This window comes from Mustela putorius, unplaced genomic scaffold, assembly GCF_011764305.1.
Source record: "Mustela putorius furo isolate JIRA1106 unplaced genomic scaffold, ASM1176430v1.1 tig00003845_pilon_pilon_pilon, whole genome shotgun sequence".
NCBI classification, from domain to species: domain Eukaryota; kingdom Metazoa; phylum Chordata; class Mammalia; order Carnivora; family Mustelidae; genus Mustela; species Mustela putorius.
This window is the reverse complement of record NW_025421998.1, coordinates 14,250,927-14,278,714: the sequence shown is the minus strand read 5'-3', so window position 1 is coordinate 14,278,714 and position 27,788 is coordinate 14,250,927. Positions and strand designations below refer to the sequence as shown.

Here is a 27,788-nt window from a genome sequence, read left to right as displayed (position 1 = left end):
TTTAGGGCAGTGAAACTGTTCTGCATGGCACTGCTACTGCAGAGGTAGAACCTGTCACTGTACATTGGTCTGAAGCTGTAGGAGGACTTTGGACGTGGGGTGACTATGACGTGTCACTGTAGGTTCCCTGAATGTGATGGCTGTACCACTCTAGTGGGGATGTTTGTGGTGGGGGAGCACAGGGGCATCTGGGAAGTACCTCTATGTTCTCCTCGGTATTCGCCATGAACCTAAAACGGCTCCCAAAAATAGTTTATTAACTTAAAGAAAACAAAATCACAGGGAACACAGACATGAGCAGTCATTTCTGTGGCAATTTCACCACTGGTTTTCCCTATCAGGAGTGAGGAGCACGTGTTTTAGGGTTAGGGTTAGTGGCCCCGGGTCACAAGTGGACAGTGTGCGTTATGTGGCCTTGTGGGCTGCTGTTCAGGAACAGATAAGGAACTTACTGGTTGCTTTTAATGGAAGTGTGGGAACAAAACAGTCACTGTCCGGTGACCAGCACCTGCTGTATTTTGTTTCCTTCTCTCATAGGAAAAGGAAGAATTGATTGAAGAAGGGCAGTTGGAACCTCTTGTTCCTCCCATCTCGAAAGACCATCCTGCTCTCAACTACAACATCGTTTCAGGGTAAAGTGCTTTGCTTCTCGAAGGTTGTGTACTTGCTCTCCTGTAGGTATACTTGCCAAAGCATATAGAGGTTTATGTAGTGTTTCTAGCAGAAATACAACAGTGAGAAATCTCGGAAGCTCAGAAACCACTTTAGTGCCCGACGTAGGACTCTGCTAAGGACGTACAGACAGTTTTACGGTCTCTAGTTTGAGCATTGCAGTTTGTACTTTTCTTCCATTAAAAAAGCAAAAACCTCGTTTTGCGAAATTATATGTCTTCCTGGTAATACTTCAAATAGTGAGACAGATTCGAAATGAAAAGCAGTGCTCCTGCTTTTTTTCAGCTTCATTGTTTCTGATTTTTGATCTGTTGTGGGTTACCTTCATAGCCAGATGTGAGTCTTGTGCTCACGCTTCTGCTTAGCGAGGCAGCACGGACAGCAGCACTTGACTCTGACAGTTCGAGTTCTGAAACTGACATTCCTTGGGCTGCCTCTCTCCCCACTTGTTCCAAGGTCTGATCTGTCTTTGTGTTTAGTTCTTCTGTTGCTTGTCTTTGCTTTACCACGTCTGCTTTCTTAAATTAAGAAGTACTTTAAGTTTATAGGAAATACCCAACCCATGTATACCCACCATCCAGGATAAATAGGCATTCACCTTTTGCTATCTTTATTTCAGATCTACCTTAAGAAGGAAATAAAACGTTCCAGTTGTAGCTGAGAAACGCCTTCCCATCTCCCACTTATTCTTATCACCCACAAAGAACGACCGTTTTCATGAAGTTGGCAGATGTCTTTAACTTACATTTAAACCTTTGACAAAAAAGATTCATTTCTTTATTTTAGAGAGGGAGAGAGAGAGAGCGTGCCCAGGAACAGAGAGGGACAGAGGGAGACAGAGAACCCTCAACAGGTTCCACGCTGAGCACACAGCGTGGTGCGGGACTTGAACTCAGGACCCAACGATCAGGAGCCAAAATCAAGAGTTGGACACTTGACCAACTGAGCCACCCAGGTGTCCCTCTATTTATACTTTTAACATGTATCCTTGACACCATGAAATCATTGAGTATTTTGTCTGAATATGTGATGCAGCATATTTCTCTGAGTGTGTCCTTCCGCTCCTGCGCTGATGGAAAGGGGGTTTGCATTCTTCACTCCGTGCATTGCTATGGTCATGTGGAATTTTTAGGCGTTCTGCACTCGGACTTACTCATCAGCAGTGCCGTGGTTAAGAAGACCTTCCCTGCCCCCCGAGGTCGAATGTGCCCATGTCAGTATGGTGGTCGGCTGTCCTGGCATGCATTGACTTGTCCATCGTTTACCTACTGAGTAGAAATTTCCCTTTTTCTGTATAGTGCATGCCCTTCTAACAGGTCTGCTTCTGGCTTTGTTTCTCCTCTGCCGGCATGTCCACTTAAACTCCACTTAAATAGCACAGCTTAAGAATAGGCCTTGACTAGAGCAAGGCCTTCACCTCCTTGTCCTTCTAAACTGCGTGGCTATTTGCAGTTCTGTTCCTTGGTGTGAGCTTGTTTAACTGATCACGTTTGACCGACAAATGAGGTCGGGTTGTGACTGGCAGTGCGCTGATGTGGATTCGTGGGAAAACCACCGTGTGCCTGGTGTGTCACTCTGGTCTTTCATGTCCTATAGTAAAGCCGTGTCATTTTCTTCATAAAGACTGCTTGTCTTGGGGCTCCTGGGTGGCTCTGTGGGTTAAAGCCTCTGCCTTTGGCTCAGGTCATGGTCTCAGTGTCCTGGGATCAAGCCCGCATCGGGCTCTTTGCCAGTGGTGAGCCTGCTTCCTCCTCTCCCTCTGCCTGCCTCTCTGCCTACTTGTGATCTCTGTCTGTCAAATAAATAAATAAAATCTTTAGAAAAAAAAAATGTAGCTACTTTTCAGTGAATGCACTAGTGCTGTTCATTCAGTACTGGGTTAAACAAGAGTAAATGAATTTACTTAACTTGGAGAGGTTTTTCCTTTCAGTAATAGCCGTATTGACCTAATCCACAGATCATGAAATTGAGTGGGTTTTAGTATGTTCACAGAGTTGTGCAAACATTGCCACCATCTCATTTCAGAGTATTTTTTTAAAGATTTTATTTATTTATTTATTTGACAGAGATCACAAGTAGGCAGAGAGGCAGGCAGGGAGGGGGGAAGGAGGCTCCCTGCCGAGCAGAGTGTCCAATGCAGGGCTCGATCCCAGGACCCTGGGACCATGACCTGAGCTGAAGGCAGAGGCCCAACCCTCTGAGCCACCCAGGCACCCCCAGAATATTTTTATCAGCCCAGAAAGAGATTGCACACCCACGCTCACTCACCCCCCACACCCCCCGTTCCCCATCTACTTTCCCCTGACACCTACTAACCTACTTTCTCCGTGTTTGCCTGTTTTGGACTTTAAAGGAACCGTGCAGTATGTGGCCCTTTGTGTCTGATTTCTTTCATTTAGCATCACATTTCCAAGGTTTGTCCATGTCATAGTAGCTTGTGTCAGTTTTGTGTCTGAATAATACAGTATTTCACTCTGAATATATCATACATGGCACATTCATCAGTTGATGTTCATTAGGGTTGTTTCCACAGTAGTATATGAAAAGAGAAAAATTATATGAGTGCATAAACTCCCATGAATATTTGTGTACTTTTTTTTTAATTTCACCTTTTTTTTTTTTAAGATTTTATTAGAGAGTGCATGCACGAGTGGGGGAGGGGCAGAGGGAGGCAGAGAAGGGACTCCACACTTCTGGACCCAGGGTCAAGACCTGAGCCAAAGGCAGACACTTAACTGACGGAGCCACCCTGGCAGCTCTGTGTACACATTCGTTCTGAGGACATGCATTTTTGTTTCGCCTGGATATACAGCTGAGAATGAAATTGTTGAGGTTTGTGGGAACTTACTCTGAGGAACCACCAGTCTGTCTTCCAGAGTGGCTGAACCACTTTGCATTTCCATCAGCAACACATGAGAGTTATGATTTCTCCCTGTCTTGGCCAACATTGTCTTTCATTGTGACCCCCCTGCTGGGTGGGGAGTGGCACCCTCCATGGCTGGGATTTGCATTTCCCGATGACCAATGACGCTGAGCACCTTTGCATGCGCTCATCGGCCGTTTACGTGTCTGTTCTGGAGAATGACCTACTGACATCATTTGCCCATTTTCTAATTGGGTTATTTGTCTTTTATCGTTGAGTTACAAGAGCACTTTGTATATTTTGTATACCAGTCCCTTATCAAAAATATGACATGCAGATGTTTACCCCATTCTGTGGGTTTGTGGCTTCTCTGCAGTGTGCTTGGAAGCACAGATGTTCCTAATTGTGATGAAGTCCAGTTGTCTGTTTTGTTCTTTTGTTGCTTGTGCTTCCATGTTGGTTTTGCAATCCTTCCCTGATCCGAGATTTTGCAGGTTTCCTCCTTTGTTTCCAGGAGGAGGACTCGAAGTGGATTTGTACCCAATTCCTGTTTTTGGCATGGCGCCGTGCCGCAGCTGTCCGCAGGACTCACAGTTACACTCGGGCTTTTCCAGGGAGGAAGTCTGTCTTTCTGCAGAGTAGGAGGGGATCTGAGCCAGTGGCTGCTGCTTCCCAGATTTCCAGCTGCCCTCTTGCTCACCGGGAGCTGTTCCTGGGCGGTGGGGGGTGGGGGGGGCTCGTTTTCCAGGAGCAGCAGCTAAGCCGCTCACTGCCGGCTCACGTGCAGCTTGCTTTCTGGTCTGTGACTTCTCACAGACAACCTGTCCGTTTGCCAGGAGTCGTCCCTCCCTGCGTCCTGGGCTTGGTAGCATCAGATTGTTAGACCTTGGAGGCGTCTTATGTCTCATTAGAAGGAACCACAGGCTGACGGGTTTTGTTCATTCTGTTCTGTTTACCAGAGGCCACTGGTAGGTCTTCCTATTCATAAATAATTCTTAAATTCCTGGAATAAGGCTGTTTGATTGGTTCTTATACATTGCTGGTTTGTTTTGCTCATGTTTGGGATTCTTGACCTGCATGTTGAACTGTGAGTTTTGTTTCTTCTTTTCCCTTTCTGCTGCTGGTCCAGTTCAGGTATCAGATATAATCAGCCTTGCCCTCCTCTTTGTCATCGTGTCGTAGGCACGCTGACAACACTGACTCCGTCTCTGGCCCTCCAGTTTCATGCCCATGCAGTGGCCTCGCCAGGGCTTTGTGGTCTGGGCCCTGTGTAGGTTAACGTATGCCCTGGACCAGAAGAGGGGAGGCTCGTTCTGGTCTTCCCTGAAGAAGACACTGTAGCTAACTGGTCGGGATCACTGGCCCGCAGAAGGCACCAGTTTTGATGACCGCCCCGTGACCGTGTCCCCATGCCCTGTGCTCCCAAAGAGCCAGGGCAGGGCTCGCCTGGATGGGGCGCACAGCGGCTGTACCCCGCCCCGCCCGCCCCGGCTCCCCGTCGTTAAGTCACCCTGCAGCCCTGTCCCATGATGGGGGCCACCTTCAGCTTTCAGTCGTGCGGGGGCTGCGCAGCCCAGAGGACGCGTGACTGACCCTCTGCCGCCCTCGAACAGGTCTGCGTGGGTTGCGCTGTTGGTTGTCTTGAGCCTAGACTTTTAGTCCCAAACTCCCTGTCTCCAGTGAGTTCTTCCGACCGAGTGAGTGGTGGTCATCGTCTGTAAGCAGTCGTCCTTCTTCTTACTGTTCCCGAGGGACTTGGCCTGAGCAGCTTCTCAGGGCGCGCTGACCACACGCCTTTAGGGACAGACGTGTGTGACACGCACGTGCGGGCTCGTGTTTCCCTGCAGGCTGTGCTTGCTCGGTCCCACTTCTCACTCAGCTCTGCCTGAGGCTCGTCTTCTGACACGGTGGAGGCTCCGTCTTAGTTTCTCCACGTGGGGCCTTGCGGACACAGGTGCTGACCCTGTCCTCCGTCCCACTCTGGTCGGTGTTTTACACCTGGTCCCCTTTCATCCCCCCCCCAGCCCCCCACTCGGCCGCCCCCTGAGACACTTCCACTGAACTTCCAGTCATTGCTTGATGTCCTTTATGTCTGGATTACTAAAGTGATACTTTTTATTTTTATTATGCATGTATTGTTAACCTTAAAAATAGTTACTTTTACCAATAAAAATGGGTTGATTTGGGAATAAAAATGACAACTTGGGACCAGCAAGGTAGGGCGAAACCGTAGGCAAGTCCAACAAACAAGGGAGCGGAATGCCGTTTTCTGAGGGAGGAGGCTGTTGGCAGGGGCTGTTTAATGAAGGTTTGTTGGGGGCAAGCAAGAGTCCAGGGCGGTGATGGCTTCTCCCTGGCTGAGCCACAGGGCTGGTGCGTCTCTTGTAGGAGTCGCTGTGCCCCTCTCTCCCGGTTAGGGGCTGTAGTTGAAGATTACTTCCTCTGGGAGGGGCCTGGATTCCCCAGTTCTTCTTGTGACTGGCATTGAGCCGTGCTGCTCCCCCTCCAGCTTCTCCCCTAGCCGCCCCTCCAGCCTCCCTTCTCTTCTGGGGCAGACGAACCAGCAGTGAGACAGACGTCCGTTAGTTGGCGTTAGGGGTAACGAAGATATCTTGCGCGGCGCAGACGGGATGGGGAGGGCAGGAGGTGCTTCTCGCTCCCTCCTTCCGCCTCCCTTGTGTCCTTAGCTGCTTTTCTCATGTTGGGTCCCTCAGCTGCGCCCACCCCGCTGCCACACAAGATCTGGCGATGCCCGGCCCCTTGTGCAGCTGCGTGAGTCTCTGGGGCCCGCAGTAGGTCTGGACGCAGGCCTGCCTCATTCCATGGGGCTTCCCTACCTGGTGGCTTCCCTGAGTTGGGATATGGAGGCCCAGTTCCCCACAGCCCTGCTGGGCAACATTGTTTTATTTTGTATTTTTCTGAGTATTTGGGCCTTTTGAGTATCATGCCATCTGCCTCGGAGCTGCCAGGGTTTTCCCGTCCAGTGAACGCCTCTTCATGTCACCACCTGCTCTTGCTGCTCTCCGGCGCATCTTGATAAGCCCGAATCCTGTGTGCCTCCCAGACTTCCCTCCGCGGCCTGCTCTCAGCGTGGTGCTCTGTGTGTCCGTGTCTAGCACGCGTTCGCATCGTCAGATCTCTGAGCTGGGGCGAACCTCAGGGCCCCGGAGAGCTGTTGTCGGCGGGGCCTCCTCGCCTCTGTCCCTGAGAACCGGTCCTGGCCACGCTTACCGTGGCTCCTCGGTAGAGCTGTGAGCGCCGCTGGCAGGGAGACCCGCGGCCGGTGGGGACGGACCCAGAATCCTCCCGGCCAGTGAGCAGAGGCTGCGGTGACCGAGGCTTGAGCCTCCCTCCGCCAGATTCCTGCCTGTGGGTGGTCGTGGCTGGCGTTTAGAAATGTGGCTCCATCGGGGGAAGGATGAGTTCAGTCCAGGGAGAGAGTCGCATCAGAATTTGAAGTATGGGAGACACTAAGCTGTTGGGTGAGCTTGGCCATGATGCAGGAGTGCCCCGCACGACACGGGGCTCCTGGCCGCAGAGAGGAGTCCTGTCGGCGCGCCTATGCGGTCAGTGACCCACGGTGCAGAGCGAACAGTGGGGCTCTGGTGGAGAGGTTAGGGATGTGTTGACAGATTTCTGTTATGTTTTCCGCTTCGTTGCACGGATGTAGTGCGACAGAAGTGTGTGTGTGAACTGCTCGTTCGGTGTGAACTCAGAAATTGTATGATCACGAGAAAACGTCCCCCCGTTTTCATCAGCACAGTTCTCCTTGCTTTAAAAACAGCGATGGCATCTTCGGTTCGGTGACGTGCGGTAAGTGTTGCCCATCTGTGAGCTTTGTCTGCGGTGTTGTCACCGAACCAGGGTCTCTCCCTCTCTCTCTTTTTAAGTAGGTTCCACGCACAGTGCAGAGCCCAACACTGGGCCTGAGCTCACAACTCTGAGACCAAGACCTGAGCTGAGACCAAGGGTTGGACGCGTAACTGACTGAGTACCCCCGGCTCCCCAACTAAATTCCTTTTTTTAAAAAAAGATTTTATTTATTTATTTGAGAGAGGAACAGTGAGAGAGAGCATGAGTGAGGAGAAGGGCAGAGGAAGAAGCAGACTCCCCATGGAGCTGGGATCCCAATGTGGGACTCGATCCTGGGACTCCGGGATCATGACCTGAGATGAAGGCAGTCGTCCAACCAACTGAGCCACCCAGGCACCCTTCCCCAACTAAATTCTTAATTTTGACTCCAATTCATCCATTTTGGTCTCACTCTGTATGTGTGGGAGGACTTGTCCATACTCCACGGCGTCACAAGGACATTCTTCCACATTTTCTTTTGTTACCTCTTTGATCTCCATTTTCTTTTGTTACCTTTTCTGACCATTCTTGCTTTTGATTTTGATGTTTTTATATTTCCTTCATCTTTGTCTTATTTTGCATTTTTTCCCCAGGTCCTTCATTTCATTTAACTACTTCTTTCTTAATGAGTTTTAAAATCAAAGGTTTGCCACTTATCTGTGTTGGGGTTATAGCTCACTTTTTGTTGTTGTTCTTTTTTTTTTTAATTAATTTATTTATTTTTTAAATTTTGTTGTTGTTGTTGTACTTTTTTAAGTACTACAAGTTAGCCTGATAAGAAAACTAGTGGCTGATTCATCAATACCACTTGCTAATTTTACACTTCAAAAGTAATGAGAAGACGGCACCTGGTGGCTCTGTCGGCGAAGGGGCTGCCTCTTGATTAAGGTTCGGGTCATGGTTTTAGGGTCATGAGGTCAAGTTCTGCGTTAGGCTCCGTGCTCAGCTCCAAGTCTGCTGGGGACTCTCTCTCTCCCTCTGCCTCTCCCCCGTTCCCGCGTGTGTACTCACACTCTCTCTAGAAATAAATAAATCTGAAATGGTTCATCGGTTAGGTTGAGTGGAGAGCCAGGAGACCGGTGTGCAACCAGGGTAGAGTGACATCAGTACTATGTCGTGTGGCCCCAGGGTGATGTGACAGCACGTGCCCTGGAATGTGAATATCTGCTCAAATCTACCTCTGTCCTCTCTCTCCCCAGCCCCCCGCCCCCCAGCCACAACATTATGGTGAATGGAAAGAAATGTGTCAACTTTGCCTCCTTTAATTTCCTGGGATTGTTGGATAACGCTCGTGTTAAGGTAAGTAGGTCCTGTGCGGAACTGCGGATTACCTACAGACCTGGGCAGGACAGAAGAGACCAAGTAGAACATGGAAAGGGGCTCCCTCTGCTGGCCACTGGCCGTCGCTCTTTCTTGGCAGAGCTGTGACCAGAGTTGACAGAGTGGAGGCAGTCAGGGTGTGTGGTGTGGCTTGGCGGCCGTGACATCTGGGGAGCCCTGTGAGCCAGCCCTGTGAGCCAGCCCCCAGGTCACAGTCGGAGGTGTGCCTCGGAAATGGCTCTGTGTCCCGGAGGACGGTGAGCCATTCGGAGGAAAGACTTCTGCCCAGAAATGCCAAAAATCATAACGGCCTTGAGTCAACCATGTTTGGGTGAGGAGACTAACACTGCTTTTCCACGTTTTAAGGTCTGTCCCTCCATCTTCGCATGTATCTGCTCTCTGTGTCCCATCAGAGTCGCCACGCTTCTAAGAGAGCAAGGAACATAGTTGGCGGCGGGGGCGCTGGGAGGGGGCTAACGAATAGGGAGCGTCGGTTGTGAGCCCTGGAGATAAAGCATTAAGACTGGACATTTCTCCCACAAAGGTGGCAGTTTTGGCGTCTCTGAAGAAGTACGGCATGGGGACTTGTGGACCTAGAGGATTCTATGGCACGTTTGGTACGTACGGCTGTCTCCTTCACACCACGCACCCGCATCTAACAACGGACTCAGATTAGTTTCAGAACTCGGAAAAGAGATCCATGATGAACTGGCGTTGAGTGGGTGAGTCTGTGCGTGGGAGGGGCCCTGGTGCTTGTGGAGGAAAGGACCTGCTGCCCAGGACCAGCTCGTCAGCCCGGTGGAGCCTAAGCTGCTCTCGTAGGTGCCCCAAGGACCATGGCACGAGGGAACCCGGTTTGTTTCTGTCGCATTTGCCCGTTGAAGGGGATGGGTCCTGCCGCAGATGGCCCTGCTCTTCACATTCGTACAGGAACCGACTTCTTCCCGGTGCCCTTCCTCCAGTGCCGAGCCCACCATCCCTGTGCTTTTCTGCAAGGGTGCAGCTGGGGGCCGGCGTGGAGGAGCAGGCCGCGCGGCTGCAGTAGCCCTCAAGGCAGGCACAGGGTGTTGCACATGGCTCTGCCCACCTTCCACTGGGAGCCCAGACCCTGGCTCGAGCCTTGCTGTGAGTGGGCTGGGGGATGGCTCCAGCTGGGCAGCCGCCTCCTGCGGGAAGGGAGACAGGACAGATGGGGTGGGAGTTGGCGAAGGATCGGTGATGGGGCTCTTTCTGGAAGGAAGAGGGTCACTGGCGACCAGCTGGGTCTGAGGATGAGTGTGGTTCCAAACACGACGAAGTCCCCAACTCCGAGTCCTCAGGGAAAATGTTGTTAAATGACCGTTCACGTGAATATAGTACTGGACATAACATTCTGGCATCCACACGGCAGCTTGTGGGGAAAATAGAGTCTGGGAGATGGCTTCCATCTTCTCTTCTGTCCAAGTTTCCATGTCTAAGCCTGTGCGTGTGTGTGTCTGTCTGAAACAGTGAAGGTGTTTTTATTGAAGGGAGAACCTTTCTATACTCCATAGCTAGCTTAGTGTTAGATCATTGGTATTGGAAACAGACAACAGAGAAGGTGTCCCAGTATTTTAAGCTGGAACGGGTCTGAAATATCGTATGTTCCAGCATCCCAGTCCTTCAGAAGCAGCGTGGAAGGTTCAGAGAGGTTACGCAACTTCCTCACAGTCACACAGCTCATGAATTTCAGCCTTATAACGAGGAGCCAAGTACTCTGATGCCAGCCCTGATGGCAGGACCAAAGACTTGCAGAGCACCGGTCAGTCCCCCTTTACTCTAGTGCAGACATGGTTGTCTGCGTTGTTGTTACTGGTAAGGAATTATTTCCTAGATGAGTAGTATTAGAGAGCTAGGCAAGAGTTGTAATCTCATCAACAAGAATTTCTATGATTTGCTTGCTGGGGCGAAAAAAATTAATTTCTTAAAAGCATTTCTTTCTAGCAGATTTTATTTGCATGTGTGGCCTTGACTTCTTCTTGGGAGTCAATTTAAGAAAATAGCAGATTTATTGCTGAATCAAGTCATGAAAAAGAAAGGTTTTAACTCTTCAAAACCAGTCAGCTCGGTGTGTGGCTCCCCCGGACAGGAGTGTGCAGTAGTGGCTATCGTGGGCTTCCACACGCAGGATCTTTAGTTCATGGTTTCTTTCTTTTTTTTAATATTTTTATTTATTCCTTTGACAGTGAGAGAGGGAGCACAGGCAGGGGGAGTGCGAGAGCGAGAAGCAGGCTTCCCGCTGAGCAGGGAGCCCGATGCGGGGCTCAATCCCAGGACCCTGGGATCATGACCTGAGCCGAAGGCAGAGGCTTAACCACTGAGCCACGCAGATGCCCCAAGTTCATGGTTTTTAAGTTAGTATTTTTGATTGAATAATTCAGCCCATGATGTAAGCTTTGGAAGGTTCACAGAGAGTGAAAGTTGTCTCCTCCCCGACCATTATCGCAGCACCCCTCCCCCCCCCAGCCCCCACAAAAGGCAGCTACTAAGGAGCTACTACTATGAGTCGTTCCTTACTTATTCCTCCAGGGATAAGTTTTCCATTTTCTCCAAGGATTTCCATTCCTTCAGCGAATGGAAACGACTTCCGTACATACATTTTCCCTCTATTTTTACAAAAATGGCAGCATAGCCTGCATGTGTTCTGTACCTTGCTGTTGGAGTGAGTTTGAAATTTAAATTTGGTTTGGGTTTTTAGGGGTCCCGAGCAGACTCCTTGCTGAGCGCAGAGCCTGACGAGGGACTCGGTCTCACAACCCTGAGTTCATGACCCAAGCCGAAATCAGAAGTTGGACGCTCAACCACCTGAGCCACCCAGGGCCCCCACGAAAGGTGATTTTTTTACTGTCATCTTTTTTTCCCCCGGGAGTAATACATTCAGGCATTTACTTTCAAAGATGAAGAGAATTCCTTGTTTAGCTCTTTTCTCAGCTTTTCAAAATGAATGTAAATCACTAGTGATAATAAATCTCTTCAGTAAAATGTTCTCCTTTTTATTATTTCATAGTAACGTATTAGATGACATTAGATGATTAACACAGAAAAAAGAAGTCAAATGACGGTTGAGTTAAAATTCATCTAGTTTCTTGGGCTGAATGTTCTGCCTTTGGCAAATAGAACCACTCAAGGTCTCTGGTCATCTCGTCAGGACCATGAGATTAGGAGTTTTCCAGCTTCTTATTTTATTATCAGAGCGTGTGTTGGAGAACAGCACCAGGATTTCTCAGGTCGCAGAGAGGACTTTCCTCTAGGGTTCGGGCTGCGCGCTTGGACACTTTGTCTTGTCCAGCTTCTCGGTTTTCCTTGAATGCATTCAGATCTCTTTTGCTGGAGGTTATCACCGGTCTCCCAGTATCTGCTTTGCATACACGGTGCCTGCTTGACTCTTTGTTCTTAAACTAAGTCAGAATATAGTCAGTGGCAGGATTTCGTGGTGAAGGATGGTGGCATTTAATTGTGTTCAGGAGCCATTAGTGAACAAGTAAATCGCTTAGTTTATTTTTCAGAATATATTCTTCCTTTAATTCAGAGCAGTCAACTGAGTCATGCCTGCATGTTTTATTAGGAGGAACATTTGGTGATAACGTTTCTAGACCTGCCACTTCTTCCTACTAACCGTCACGGGATTGCTTTTGCAAGGCAGGAGGGGACGGCCCTTGTTCGCACAGCTTAGAACGTTTTGGCAAGAATCATGTAAGATGCTGCACGTAGAAACATTTTGGAGAACACTCAGCCCTATATGCTCTAAGGAGTGTGTAAGTGTATTATTCATACTTTTAAGAAAAGTTGTCCTTGTCTCCAGGGATTAAAAAGAAAACAGTATATAACACAAAATACAGAAGCCTTGAGAAAAAATGTAGTTGGTGGTTTCTAAACTGTTCTGAAGTTGACTGTTTTGTAGACTTCCCTTTGGAAGACAACCAAGAAAGCCAAAATACCTCTTAGCAAAATAAAAGAGGAGATACATAAAAGGGAAGGCAAATGGAAAAATTACTAGAATATGAGGTTCGTAAATACGTGGGGTTTGGACCACTTAATTAGAAAATGGTGTAACTGCTTTTTTCCTTTTAAAAGAAAGCCTTTTATCCTACAAGTATTGATTTACCTGTACAAACACTTAAACGGTGTATTGGTTTTTCCATGCCGGGTGTTACTGTGAGTGTTTCGTGGGCATTGACTTGTGGTTCTGGTAACAGTCCTTTGAGGCAGATCTGACTGTTCCCTCTTTGACAGAAGGAGGACCTGAGAGGCACGCAGCAGTGTCAGGCCTGCCCTGGTCCACACCTGGTGAGGCAGGGGGCCAAATCTCAAACCCCCTGTGATGACTGCCGTGGCCGGGCCCTGCCGTGGGTGCCAGACATCCTGTACCCGGCCTCGAATCCATTCTGTTACGTTCTGGTTAGGGAGCAGGTGCAGGAAAGGGCCGTGAGTGCTGGGAGGGACACACAGCTTTCTGGGCACCTCTGTCCGTGGCCTCTGCCCTGCAGCGTGTGTTCCTGGCTGTGATCCGTGGGTGCGGTGCTCTGCCTGTACTCAGTGCAGATCCGTGGAGCAGCTGGTGGAACAATTCGTCTGCATGGAAGACCAACATCAGGAACAGGAGAGCGCGGCCCGGCGCTTTCCCTGCTGGCTGCCTCCTCCTCCCTTGGCTGAGAGTTTAGTCATTGCTCAGAGTAGCTGTCACACGTCAGAAGACAGGCAGTGCTGCACACCCGCTTATCCCAAAACCTGCTCTGCGAGGCTGCCATCAGCTAAAGCCCAGTGTCTCCAGGTACAAGGAGGAAGAGGCCAGTCTTTGTTAGACTTTTGGGAAACGCAAGAATTGGTAAGTCATTGACTTACTGTAAAGGCTTCTTAACCACTTTTTGGCAGTGATGTAAGAGCAGTTACAACGGTGGGAACATTTCCAGCATGCAGTTTTCATCCACTGCGTAACTAATGCTGAAGCCCTGAAATTAAGTCAAGATTGTTTGACTTTACCATCGCTCGTCAGTGAAAAAAGGAGTCGTGTAAAGCAGAGTCTACAGAATGATTCAAAGTCTTCTTTGTATTTAGCAAACATAGTTCTTATCCATAGCAGATATTTTGTTTTTGAAATGGAGATACTGGATGAGAGCAGTTCTGGGGCTCGTCTGCTAACTGAATCATGGAGATTTGGGGTAGATAGTCCTGATTTAGAGGCCCCGTGCAGAGGGGGACTTGGCCTCATTCTGATCAGAAGTGGGGGTGACAGGGGCTTGCCTGCAGGCACCCTGCAGAGAGCACGCTGAGGAGGAGGCAGGAGCTCCTCGTCGGCGGGGGAGGCCCAATTCTCTAGCATGTGGCCGCTTCCCTCGTTCTCGTCCGATTTTCCCCGAAACCTTTCCCTGGCAGCGTGTGGCAGAGGGTGGGCCGTCAGGGTCAGGGTCGTGTCCTCTGTGTTGGTGATGTCACAGGTCTGATGCTCAAGACCTAAGCACCTGTGTGACGCCATTTGGATCACATGGGACACAGTCATCGACTTCGTTACTGTCAAGTCCCACACTTAGCTGATGTCAAAGTCGTCCCTGCAGTGACCGTGACCTCTCGGGAATGGACGTCAAACGGCACTTCATGTGCTTTTCGTAATAGGTGTACATTTTAACTGCCTACAGGAAGAGGCACGTTTGGTCTTTCATGTACATGTGTCTTGGAGGAATTGTGAAAATGAACTGCTTATCCCATTCCAATCAGGTCATGATAAAAGAATGGACTTTTTAAAAATATGTTTTAAAAAGTGTTTAGATGAGGGAAGTCCAGTAATGTTCTCCCTTCATTTGTTAATCAGACGTGCAGTGGCTGCCAGGTAAAGCTGGGTAGTCTGGTAAGCACAGGGTCAGGGAGGGGGACTGGGTTCGTGCCACCTGACAGAGGGGCACAACTGAGAGGCATCCCTGCCTCTCTCCTTTCCAGCTGGCGCAGGAAAACTCCAGGACTCCAAGCCCGTAGGAAGAGATGAGGGGCCGGATCCCGCCTGTGGCCTGCCCGCCTGAAGCAGCGCGGTGCCCCATGATTCCTGACAGGAGATGAGCGCGCTTGCTCGTGAACGGAGGGTGCAGGTAGGAACTCACCGCCGTGTGGCCGACGGCAGCAGGCAGGTGTCCTGAGCTAAACCCAGCTCGATGGCAAGAGACCTGCAGAGCATGAAAACTGAGCATACGTACCCAGCAAGTACGCTAGAGCTCGCCTCAGGCGTCCGCTTCCCTGACCCTAGACGGGGAGTGCAGCAGAACTCTGACTGTTGTCTGGGTTTGGGTCCTGCTGTGGTGAAAAGAGCTAGAGGAATTTTTAAAAGTCCTCTTCTCTCTGGGTAACGCCTCGTTTAGGACCACTTCAAAGTTTTCAGGTTCAGAGCCGGTCCGTGCTCTGTTTATTCTAGCCACCGCCGGGGCATGTGGCCTGCCTGCTGGGGTGTGTAGCCTGGCACCGGGGCCTGGGAAGGTGAGCGGCCGTGAGCCACCGTGATGGGCAGTCCCCGGTTAGCGGGCGCAGTCCGCTCCAGCTGTTACACCCGTGTTCTTCTCAAGTAGCTCTTGTAAACGACAGCATTTCCCTTTGGGCATCTTTGTGCATCTCAAGTCCCCGAACACTCAGCGGAGAGTCGGACGGAGAGCGAGCACCGTGGAGCCGGAGCAGGTGCGTGCCGCGTGCGGGTGCTGCTCTCCAAGGAGGGAGTGTCGTGGTCTGCAGGGTGCGCGGGCTCTTCTACCAGTCAGTTTCCAGTTGTCTCAGTGTCTGCTGTGGTATGTTCTGCTAAATGGGAAAAGGCTTTAATACTGCGTCACACATTAGTAAAGCCTCCATGTGGTTGGTAGAGGGAGTTAAAGCAGGTGAAGTCGCTGGGCCTTGTGTGGCCGAGCTGGCCTGGCGGAGAAGCAAGAGCCAGGGTCGGTGCGGCCCCACTGATACCTCGTAGGGCGAAGGAGTAGCTGATGCCATTCACAGGCTTGGGGAATCTGTTGGCCGAGAGTCATCTCAGCAGATCCCATATAATTTACAATTCAAAGACGGTTTCATTTGGCCGTAAAGTGACAGTATTACCAACTAAACTGCTTACGTTATTTACTTTATTCTGTACTTAAAGAAAAACAATGAGATTTTTCAACCACTGAACATCTTATTGTAGATGTGCACTTGGATTTGGAGGACCGCCTGGCAAAGTTCATGAAGACCGAAGAAGCCATCATCTACTCCTACGGGTTTGCCACCATAGCCAGTGCGATCACCACTTACTCCCAAGAGAGGGGACATCGTGTTTGTGTGAGTAACTTGACCTGTGTTGCCCGTCAGAGGTCCTCTGGAGGTGACGGTGATCTTCCTTGGGAATGCCTTTGTTAGAGGCTCTCTGCCTTAGGTAATACCGACTTTCTGTTTAAAGAGGAATTTCCACAAAGTAATTGGTGCGGCACTGATGAGACCATCACTAGAAGGATGCCGAAAGCATTTTTTTTAATTGATTGGTTTTATTTATTGATGTCGGGAAAGCCAAACTTACTTCCCTCTGTAGCTCTATGGCAGCGTAGTGTCTTTGAAGGTCCATGGTCGCCGCCCACACAGTCGCTCAGCAGAGCCCTCCGTGGCCCACCGCCCTGCCCCGAGTCCTGCTTCCTGCTGACCTTGCTCTGCAGCTTGCCAGGATCATAGAAGCCACGAGCAAATCTGCGCGCTCGAGCACACGCGCCCTGGCTGTGTGGCATCTCCACTTTTGTGGAGAGGGAGAGCGGAGAGCAGTGGGCTGGGCTGGCCCAGCTGGGCAGCCAGCTGCCCCCACCGCGGGTACCACCCTCTAGCCCAAGCCTCCTCTGTCCTTTGAGTGGATCATTAAGGGACTTTGAATTTTAGGTCTCAGATTTACTTCTGTTTCCTCTTTTCCTTTTTAACAGCATAGCCAGAATAATCTTTGTTAAAAACGCTCATCTGATGATGTCATGCTTAAGCGCTCCCCTCATTCCTGAAACAAAGATCCAAGTCCTTACTACAGTCTTCTCCGTTCTAGACCACCTTTCCAGACTCATTTTGTCCCCTTTTCCTTCAGGTGCTCATGCTGTAGCCTCATTGGCCCTATACGCTAGTTTCCTCTCGCTTTCGGGCCTTTGAACACACCAGTCCCTGTGCCTAGAATCATCTCCCCCCTCCTCTTTGATGCCGGCTCGTGCCGCTCATCCCATACGGTGATGCCTCTGCAGGGCCCTCCCTCACCTCGCAGACCAAGCCGAGACCCTGCCACATGCGGGGAGAGTCTCACAGCTGGAGGGCTTTGGTCTCTCATGGAACCCATGATCACACACGGGTGCGCACGCTGCCTGTCACAGTCCCCTGCTTGTCAGGCCTCCCACACGCGCGTGCACACACACGCACAAGGCCCCGCTGTCCCCTGCTCATCCTGCCTCACGCTTGCTGGGCTCTGCTTCTGTGGCGCCTCCGTCGGTTCTTACTAGTCATTGCCTGGGAGCGCATCTCCGCTCAGTTGTGCTCAGAAGACACCAGCTCGGTCAATAAATGAGCAGAGACTGGCACATAGAAGAGGGGGCCGAGCGCCAAGGCTCAGAGCCCAGCTTCCTGTGGCCCCGCACAGGCTTCTCGCCTCTCCCCGTGGGCTCCTGCCGGCGCGGCAAGCTCAGGCACACGCCACAGCGCCGGCTTCGGGGGGCCGGGGCTGGGGGTGTGCAGCCCATTCTACCCCCGCACCCAGCAGCCTGGAGCGCCGGCATGCAGCCACATGGAGCTCGTGTGTGTCCTCATCAGGGCCCGAGTGCAGGGTCACCTTGTCTGTGGTCCCGGGCCGGAGGCCTGGGCTGTGCTCGCTCCCACTTGCCGTGCTCTGACACATCACTTTAAACGTTCCACCCAGGACCCATCCAGAGTTACAAGATGGGAGCACTGGAGGCGATGCTGGTGTTTAATAAATTATCGGATGAATTCGTCAGGCCTGGACAGTTACACGCAGGGCTTAGTTTCTGACTCTCAGCAAGCGGTGGGGGAGCTTTGCTGGCAGGAGTCTCGGCGGAGCGCTCGCTCCATGCTGGGCCCTTTGCCCTGTCTCCCCAGGGCTTGCTTCATAGCTGGGATGTGGACACGGATGAAGGCAGAATCCGGAACGTTTCCGTCGCCGCGGATCCCTGGTTGCCGTACCAGTGGTCCTCCCGCCCTGCTCGCTCCTTATCTCCTGGCAACCACGTCCGGTCTCCCTTTTTGTGATGTTGTCATTTCAAGATTGTTAATACAAGTGCGGCCGTGCACTCAGTAGTGTTTGGGAGTCGCTTTTTCCCTCGGCATGAATTCTGTGGGGGTCTGCCTGTGTCATGTGGATCGCGAATTCGTTCCTTGTGATTACTGAGTCGCACTTCATGGTCCGGAAGCAGCACCATTGGTTGAACCACTTAACGACAGAGGATGTCTACGCTCTTTCCCGCCTGGGGCTAGAACACAGAAGGCTGCTGTGAGCATTTATGCACAGGTTTTCTCGAAAGCTAGGTTTTCATTTCTGTGGGCGTAGGCCAAGGAGTGCGGCTGCTGGTCTCATGGCGTCGCCTATTTTCCAGAGCGGCTGTATCATTTTGCATTCCCATAAATAGTGTTTAAGTGAAGTAGTTTCTCGACATCCTCAGAAGCATTTGGTGTTGTCATTTTTTTTTAATTTTAGCCATTCTGATAAGCATATAGAGAGATTTTATTGTGATTTTAATTTATATTCCCTTAATAGCTAATGATGTTTGCATTTTTTGGACTTTGGTCTTGTCATTAGGAGACGAGTCCATAAAATCCCCTGGGATTCCTTCTTGTGTTTTCTGGAGAAATAGTATAAAATTAATGTCAATTCCTTAAAGGTTTGATAGATTTCTCCAGTAAAGCCAATCAGGCCTAGGGATTTATGTTTTGGAAGAATTTTAATTCTGAATTCAATTTCCTTACTACTGGTCAGATTGTCAGCATCATATTGATGAGTTAAGATGGTTTGTGTTTTTCAAGGAATTCGTTCTTCTCAGTTGTCAGACTTAAGTTATGTTCTTTATAATATTTCCTTTTTCTTCTAAATGTGATAACACGTTTCATTCCTGTCTGGTATTCTGGCTCCTCTCTTTCTAGTTAGTTTTGCTACAGTTCAATTTTATTTATCTTTGCAAAGAACCAGCTGTTTGTTTCAGTATTGTTCTCTGTTGTGTTTTTATTTTCAATTCTGTCACTTTCTGCCACTGTTTCCTGCCTTCTGCTCTTCTTTGGCTTCTTTCTGCTCTTTTTCTAGATTCTTTAGTTGGGAATTTTGATTGTTGATTTGAGACTTTTCCTTTTTTCTAATATGTTAGTGCTGTGCGTTACTTGCGTGCTCCTCCAGCCTTGTCCCACACACCTTGGTCTGTTTTATTTTCATTGAGTTTGGTACATTTTATTTTTCTTTAGACTCTCTTTGACCCGCAAATTACTTAGAAGTGTGTTTGATTTTCCAAGTGTTGGGAGATTTTAGATTTGTTGCAGTTTGTGTCATGGCTCCCGATGTGGTCTGTGTGAGAATATGTTGCCTGGTCACTAAAGATGAATATTTGGCCATTGCTCGGTGATGTGTTGCATAAGCGACACTTAGATCGTCTTAGTTCACGGTGATGATGAGGTCTGATCTGGCCTTGCTGGTTCTCCATCTGGTAGTTCTGCAGTTATGGTAGTTGTGATGTAGTCTGTGTTCTTTCTCTTACCTCAGTTTTTGCTTCTCAGCCTTTTGTAGCTCTGCCGTTTGCATATTTTCTTGGATAATTGATCCTGGTTATCACTGTATAATGTTCTTCTCTGTCTCTGGTAATTTTCTTTGTTCCAGAGTCTACTTCATCAGATAACAGCGTAGGTATTCTGCTTTCTCCTGATGAATGTCTGCATGCTGTATTTTCTGTGTGTATCACACATACAGCCACTACCACATTATTAAGTACCTTGTGGTATATTTTCTCAAAGGTAGGATATTGTTGGGACCTGTTTGATCCATTCTGCCAGTCTTTATCTTTAAATCATGTATTTTGGCCATTTACATTTAAAGTAATTACTGGACATGTGAGAGCACTTTATTTTTTGTTGCATTATTTGTTATCTCCTTTTTGTTTTTCTGTTTTCTTTTTCCTGCCTTTCTGGGGGTTAAGTGAACTTGTTTTGGGATTCTAGTTTGACTTATCCATGGTGTTTTTGAGTGTTTCTCATTGTATAGTCCTGTTTGTTTTTAGTCATTGCTTTCAATATGACATTATGTATACACGTAACTTACCACCATCTGCTGGTCTCATCATTTTACCATTTCAGGTAGAGAAACCTTTACCTTCCTTACACTCGTCTACTCTCCTTGTTTATAATTGTTTTCAGTACTTCCTGCACATACTTGAAAACCACATCAGACAGTGTTCTAATTTTTACTTAAATCATCCAAAATAATTTAGAAAGCTTGGGAAAGTAAGAAAAGCGTAGTGTGTTTGTTCATAATTTTACTTACTCTGTTTTCTCTTCCTCTCTGATAATCTAAGATTCTTTCGTTTTCTTTACTTATTTTTTTCTATGTGGAAAGCTCTCTTTAGCCATTCCTTTTCCCGAGGACTGCTGGGGTCATCTTCTCTTGGTTTTCCTTCATTTGCCTTCGTTTCCCCTGCTCCCTAAAGGATCTTTCTGCTCGCTGCAGAATTCTTGTTTGCGAGTTCTCTTCTTCCAAGCATTTGGAATATAAATGTAAATATAAAAACCCCACTTTTTCCTGACCTCCCTGGTTTCTAACTGGTCTTTCAAATTATTTTTCTCTTCTATGTAAGGTGTCATTTTAGGGCTGCTTTCAAGATTTCTTTATCATCATTAGTTTTCAGAAGCTTTACTGTAATTTTGGCATTTGTTTGGGTTTACCTGTATGAATTTTGCCCAGCTTCTTACCAAACTGGAGGCACCTTCCATCCTTATTTCTTTGAGTACTTTTCAGCCCCGCTATCTCTCCGTCCTCCGGTCCCCGGCTGCAGCCAGTGTGGCAGCTTTCGTGTTTTTCTCTGGTTTCCATTGCATAGCTTCTGTTCTGTCCGCTACTTCTCCCGTTCCTCTCTCCGTCCCACCCGGCCTGCTGCTAAGCCCGTCCCTGTGCTTTTCCTTTTTGTCTTTTTTTTTTTTTCTTCTGGCCATGGTGTTTTTCAGTTCTAGCTTCCCATGGGATTCTTTGTCTCATGTTTCTTTCCTGGGGCTCTTTTTCCCTTGTTCCAAGCCTGTTCATAAGTGCCCACTGAAGTATTTTTATCATGACTGCTCTAAAATGACTCTCATATAATCCGGACATCTGTCAACTCAACATTGGTATTTGTTGATTATTTTCTTTCATTCTGTTTGATATCTTTTGATTCTTGGTATGACAAGTGATACTCGAAATCAGGACATTTTCACATTCTGCTCTCAGAGTTTATGCTTTATTTAAACCTTGGGTTTTAGTCTACTTTCTCTGTCACTCTTCCATTAGGGGTGAGGGGCATTCACTACTGCCTCATGACTGCCAGGTGGAGGTACAAGGCCGGGGTCTCCCTTCCGCCTCCACTGACACCCGGGTGGGGTTGTTTTCATTTCCGTCGGTGTTAATGAGAGTCCTGCTCTCCCCTAAGCCTCCTCTGGCACAGCCCAAGCCAGGAAGAGGAGGCTGTCCCTCCCTGCGGGGGGCGGAGACGGGGCTCTCCACGCGGTCTTCATGGAGGCCACGGGGAGGGCCCTTGTTACTGGCTCACGGGGTCCAGTCCTGGCTCCCTTCTCGGAGGCTACCAGGGCGGCTGTTGGCGCACCTCCTAGCTTTGCAGCAGTCCGAATCTGGGCCCCTCCAGCCCTCGCTGGTGTTGGGGGATGAGCCCAGGTTTTTCTCTGGTTTGGCTACAGTGGAGTCATTTCTGCTTGCTGGGTTGCCCCTTTCTTGTCCCTTGGGCCACAGAGGGCAGGTTCTGTGAGCTTTTGTGCCTGCGCCCCTGGGCACTTGGAGTGGGTCAGCTTCATCAGCTCCAAGTCAGGGAAGCACACGAGAGGGCGTGCCATAGGTCGCCAGCCAGCCTGTCATTTTTCTGCACTTCTCAGAGTCTTCTTATGTTTGTTCTATGTGTAGTCTCCGGGGTTTGGGCTTGTACTTAGAAAAACAGGGAAAATAGGACTATTCCATCTTCACAGCAGAAGCCTTGCAAATACTTTAAAATAATGCAGCTTAATGTCAGAGACACCCTCCCTCCCTAACTTGGTTTAGAAGCTCTTACTGGAGTTTCAGCCGCCACAACCAGAGGCCACAGTTGGTATCACTTCTCATGGCAGAATAAGGACATAGTCTGCGCCGGTCCCATCTGAGATGCCGCTTAGGGTGAGGTCACTAGCGTTGTGTGTGTCTCAGAAAGAAGAAATTGCTGTGGGTGAGCAGACGCGCACGCTGCCTTCTGAGAGGGCGAAACGAGGCAGGGGGAGCTCCACCGGGGTGAGCACGGTCGCTCTGTGAGAAGGACGCGCACGGTGAGGCACACGGGGCCGTGTGCGCTGCCAGAGGGTCCTGCTGACCTGCGCGTTAGCGAGTGCGCGGTGAGCGGCCCCGGAGTGCGGGCGAGAATGTTGACAAGAGCTTTGCAAACCCCAGTCTGGTGGTCTCTCTTTCCTGCAGAGACAGAGCTGCCTGCTTTGCCATTCAGAAAGGACTGCAGGCCTCACGGAGTGACATCAAGTGGTTTCAGCACAATGACTTGGCCGACCTGGAGCGCCTGCTGCAGGAACAGGAGACCGAAGACCAAAAGGTACAACTCTTTTGAAGAAAATTACACAGTTCTTCTGTGCTTGCTAACCCACTGAATTATGTATGAAATGGTAATTTGTCATGAAAACTCACCTGTGGACCACTCGTGGGTGTGAAGCGAGGGCGCTCCTGCTCCGTGTTGGAGAGGCGGGTCTGCCTATAATCACCTCCTCGTCAACCTAATTACTTACGGCAGCTTTGGGGGAAGGTAGCGTGGGCAGCTTCCTGGAAGAGGAGGGCAGCATGCGCGTCGGGGAGCGGGTGTCCTCCCCAGTCTGCGGTAGTGACGCCGGACCACGCTACCGCTTATACCTGCGTCCGGGGCGCTGTCTGCTGAAGAGAGTCCGACATGGTCACGGTGTGATGTAAAAAAACAAGAGAAGGGAAACTGCCTTCACCCAGCGCTGGTGCCATAGTTACTCTGTGGTGTATCCACAGCAGAGTAGTGTATCTCCACCGAAATCATGTTTTCAATAATTATTAAAATAATTTTTTTAACTCAGGTTCTGACACTATGGCAGTAAAATCCTGATTTGAACAGAGTATAAACTCTTATAAAAGGACAGCCACTGTCAATGGGTCTTGTAACTACCTAATCTGTTAAAAAATTTTTGTACTTTCCCATGTCCTAAGATTCCTCCATTGAGTATTTTTTAAATCGTAATAAAAATACTTCACTTTGGAAAGGTAGGGGAGGCTCGCCTCTCTTCACGTCCTCCCCTGTGACCCCCAGCAAACCCATGGCATTCGGGTCTGAGTCACGAGTGGCATGAAGGTGGTCAAGCCCACTCGGAGGTGTGCATTCCACGTGCTCTCAGTGTCACAGCCGTGGGTCCTGGCATGTCCCTTGTTAGAAGCGTAGAGGCAAGAAACCTTTGCGTAGGAAGATGGTGCCAGCTCTACCCAAGGATCTCAGTATTTTTCCAGCCTTGCACCCCTGAAGCATCTACAAATTTCCCAGGGTGGGCGGCTTATTACTAGTGACCTGCCATCAGCGGGGTGCAGGAAGGTTCTGTGTCTTCTGAAGTAGCCTCCGTCACTGCCTCACGCGTGTCTGGATGAGGTCATGGTTCAGTTTTACTTGACCTGATGGTTAGGAAGGATTTTTGTCTGCTGTTTGGTAGGTGAAGGAGAACAGGGTCTGTCTGTTCAACTTTTTATCATGGGAAATCTTGGGCATATTCAAAGGAAATACAGTAGTACAAGAAGCTTCGTGCCCTTCTTGTGTCATCAGAGCCTCTGTCACAGTCCCTCCCCATCTGTGATGATTGCCATCGTCACTGTAGCTCTGTTTTAGGCAAATTTGGTAGATGTTGGAGTGAACAAATCCTGGCCATACATTTTGACCAGTGGATAATCCAGGTATCATGGCCTCGTTGTGACCTAAAATGTGCCTATCTCCCCCAGAAGTTTCCCTTGGGCTCAGTCATTCTGGGTGTGGGGGTTTGTTTGTGCTTCGGCATTCTCAGAGCACCTAAATAACGTCTGTGTGTATGTGTGTGGTCATCTCACGGACTGGGTGAACTGGGAAACATGAGAAAAGAAAGCACCGTTGTCTCAAAGTAACAGGGTATAAAACTTTGAACTTGAAACTCACCCAGACTGTCGGTTGGTTTACTTACTCAGATGAATATTGTCGGATGGAGTGCTAGGGAGCATCTAACAGATTCTGCGTTTGCAGTTACTGAGATTTAAAATGTGTTTTTAGGGGCGCCTGGATGGCTCAGTGGATTAAAACCTCTGTAACCGACAGAGCCCCACAGGCACCCCGTCTGATCCCTTTGGCAGGGTCCTGGGATGGAGCCCCACATCGGGCTCTCTGCTCAGCGGAGAGCCTGCTTCCTCCTATCTCTCTGCCTGCCTCTCTGCCTACTTGTGATCTGTCAAATAAATAAAATCCTTAAAAAAAATTAAATAAAATGTCTTTTTTTTTTTTTTTCCTTTTAAAGAATGCTCGCGAGGCTCGGGTCACCCGACGTTTCATTGTCGTGGAAGAGCTGTCTATAAACACTGGGACAATCTGTCCTCTCCCGGAGCTGGTAAACCAGCACGCTCACGGAGCATGGCAGTACTCCGATGGGGCGGTTTGTTTATATACGCTTCTCCTGTCGGACGCCTGTGCTGCTGGGATAATGGGCGCTTACGTACCCGGGAAGCAGATGAGCGTTATGTGCCCACCCCGGTCTTTAAGCAATAATCAAGACTCAGCTTTTTAAAGCCTACTGTATTGAGGTGTAATTGACTTACAAGTGTACAATTTTTTTTTGTTTAAATACTTTTATTTACTTTATTTGAGAACAAAAGAAAGCACAAGCCATGGAGAGGGGCAGAGGAGGAGGGAGAAGCAGGGAGCCCAATGTGGGGCTCAGTCCTTGGATTGAGATCATGACCTAAGCTGAAGGCAGATGCTTAACCAGCCGAGCCACCCAGGTGCCCCAAAACAGCTCCTTCAACAGAAAAAGCAATCTACTGGTTTTAGAAAGCACGACTGCGAGATTTCTCGGTGGCTGGATGGCCACCGCACTCTGGCGGCTGGAGGGCTGCTGTGAGCTCGCGTACAAGCATGTTTGGATCCCCATTTTCAGTCTTTCTTGTGTGTTCTTGGCCGTACAGTTGCTGGATCAAATGGTGAGTCTATGCTTCACTTACTGAGCACCTGCCAGACGGTTTTCCGCAGCGGCTGCACCATTTTACACCCCCTGCCCTGCCCACAGCGCGGGAGGGCGCCGGTTTCCCCAGAGCCTCCCTGACACTTGGTTGTTTCCGATTTTTGCTGCGCCAGTAGGTGTGAATCACGTGGTTGTGACTGCCCTTCCCAGAAGACCGATGATGTCGAGCCTCTTTTCTTCTGTGCAGCTCTTTGTGTGTCTTTGGGGAAGAGACTTCAGAAGTCTTTCGCCCATTTTCAAACTGGGCTGTTTGTCTCTTTATCGTTACGTTCCAAGAGTCTTCCCATGCCTTGGACACTAGACCCTTACCAGATACGCAATTTGCAAGTGTTTCCCCACAGTTCTGGAGGTAGTCTTGTCATTTCTTTGGTTTGTATGCTTTGATGCGCTGAAGTCTGTAATTTGATGAAGGCCAGTTTGTCTAGTCTTTCGTTGCTGCTGCTTCTGGTATACTCGCTGAGAAATCTGTTGTCAAATCCAGAGTCAGGAAGATACACCACTGTGTTTTCTTCTGAGAGTTTCGTAGTTGTAGCTTTGTTGTAGGACCCTGATCCATCTTGGTGTTTTGTTTGTTTTTGTTTTTATAGATTTTATTTATTTATTTATTGGAGAGAAGGAGAAAGAGAGCCCAGAGGGAGAGGGAGAGGCAGAAGCGGACTTCCCAGGAGAAGGGAGCCCAGCGCGGGGCTTGATCCCGGGACCCTGGGATCATGACCTGAGAGCTGAAGGCAGACGTGTAACCGACAGAGCCCCACAGGCGCCCTGTCTGATCCCTTTGGACTTAATTTTTGTGTGTGTCCAGTTTCGTTCTTCTGCATGTGATTTCCAGTTGTCCCTGGACCGTCTGCTGAAGGCACGGTTGTCCTGGTCTGTTGGCCGTAGAGAGATGGGCTCTCTAGCTTTCAGGACTCTCCTGTCTGTTCCGTCGTTGTATGTGTAGCCTCATGCCAGTATCACCGTGTCTCAATTCCTTTGCTTTATAGTAAATTTTGAAATCAAGGCATGTGAGTTCTCCAACTTTGAGGTTGTTTTTGGTTATTTGCGGTCCCTGGAGATTCCTTATGAAGTGTAGTATCAGCTTTTCCATTTATGTAAAAAAAAAAAATGCCATTGAAATTTGGATAGGGATCGTACTGAATCAGGATTGTATTGAGTCTGTAGATTGCTTTAGGAAGTATTTCCATCTTAATGATATTAAATGATATTATTTAATCCTTGAATCATTTAATCTTTAAGTCCTTGAATCCATGAACACAGAATTATTTCCATTTACTCAGATCTTTAGTTTCTTTCAGCAGTGTTGTTTTTTTTTTTTTTTCACTATCAGTTCAGACATCTCTTTGGTTAAATTTATTCCTAAGTATTTTATTCTTTTTGATGCTGTTATAAATGGACTTGTTCTAGGAATTGTTAACTGCCAGTTTATAGAAATATAACTGATTTTACAGGGTTTTTTATTTTTTATTTTATTGTTGTTTTTTCAAGACTTCATTTTTACTGTATTGTCCATGCCCAGCACGGGGCTTGAACTCACAACGGTTGGGTCCTGCCAACTGAGCCAAAACTCAGCCAACTGAGCCAGCCAGGCACCCCTGATTTTGTGTTTTGACCTTGTATCATGGAATATTCTGTAAGTAAGCTCCTGTAATCTATGCGTAGAGATAGTGTTACCTCTTCCTTTCCATTTTGGACGTCTTTTACTTTATTTTTCTTGCCTCACTGTTCTGGCTAGCACCTCCCACACGGTGCTGACTAGGAGTGGCGAGGGGGGAAGCTTTTCAGGCTGCGACCACTGACTATGATATTAGCGGCTTGTTTTCCATAAATGCCCTTTATCCAGTTGAGGAAGTTCCCCCTCGTCCTGGTGTGTTGTGTGTTTATACCACGACGGGTTTGGATTCTGTCCGGTGCTTTTTCTGTATCCGTTGGTGAGTCGGTCATGTAGTTTCCCTTCATCCTGTTAACAGAGTCGAGGTTATCCTACGGTGAACCACCTTTGCATGCAGCCCGTGAGCTGGAACCTGAGTCTGTCAGTTTAGTGGGGATTCAGAATAAGGGTTTCATGTCTTGTTTTTAAAGTTTTTCACTGTTTCTTCAGGAAATCTAAATACATCTTTAAATATCCTGGAAACAATGTATCCATTTTCCTGTTTTCACACCAAAGGCTGACGATGGAAGCATATCGGGGTGATGGTGGCCAAAAGATAGCAACATCGCGTGGTTAGCATGGCAGCAGTGGAGAGCAGTAGCGATGGACGGATGCACCTAAGCCGGGAAAGGAAACACATAGTCTAAGGGACAAGTCGGATACACATTAGGGTTGAGTATGTAGAGATGACAGGATACAGATTAGGGTTTGACTTTGGAATTTCTGTTTTGTTTCACTGGTCTGTGTGTTTGTGCACCAGTATTGTCATAATACTATTAGAAATTTTCTAAAACCTGATTTTTAGAAAACTCACTCATATAACATTCCATACATATTAATGGATGGAAACAGTATTAAAAAGATAGAATTCTCCCCAGATTAGGTTATCCATTGTTAATAAAAACCCACCGAAATTTTAGTGGTTGATAATTACTATACTTTAATTCACTCGTGAAACTGATCACGTTCGTAATGTTT

General features: G+C 48.7%; 1 protein-coding gene across 1 annotated transcript; it reads left to right on the top strand.

Moving 5' to 3' along the window:
- The first annotated feature begins 105 nt into the window (after positions 1-105).
- Positions 106-22,509, top strand: LOC101682325 (serine palmitoyltransferase 1-like). Its single transcript, XM_045089514.1, has 7 exons — positions 106-195; positions 538-632; positions 8,587-8,686; positions 9,252-9,324; positions 15,870-16,003; positions 17,792-17,871; positions 22,365-22,509. The coding sequence occupies exons 1-7, from the start codon at positions 106-108 to the stop codon at positions 22,507-22,509; spliced, it is 717 nt and encodes a 238-aa protein (XP_044945449.1).
- The last annotated feature ends 5,279 nt before the right edge of the window (positions 22,510-27,788 follow it).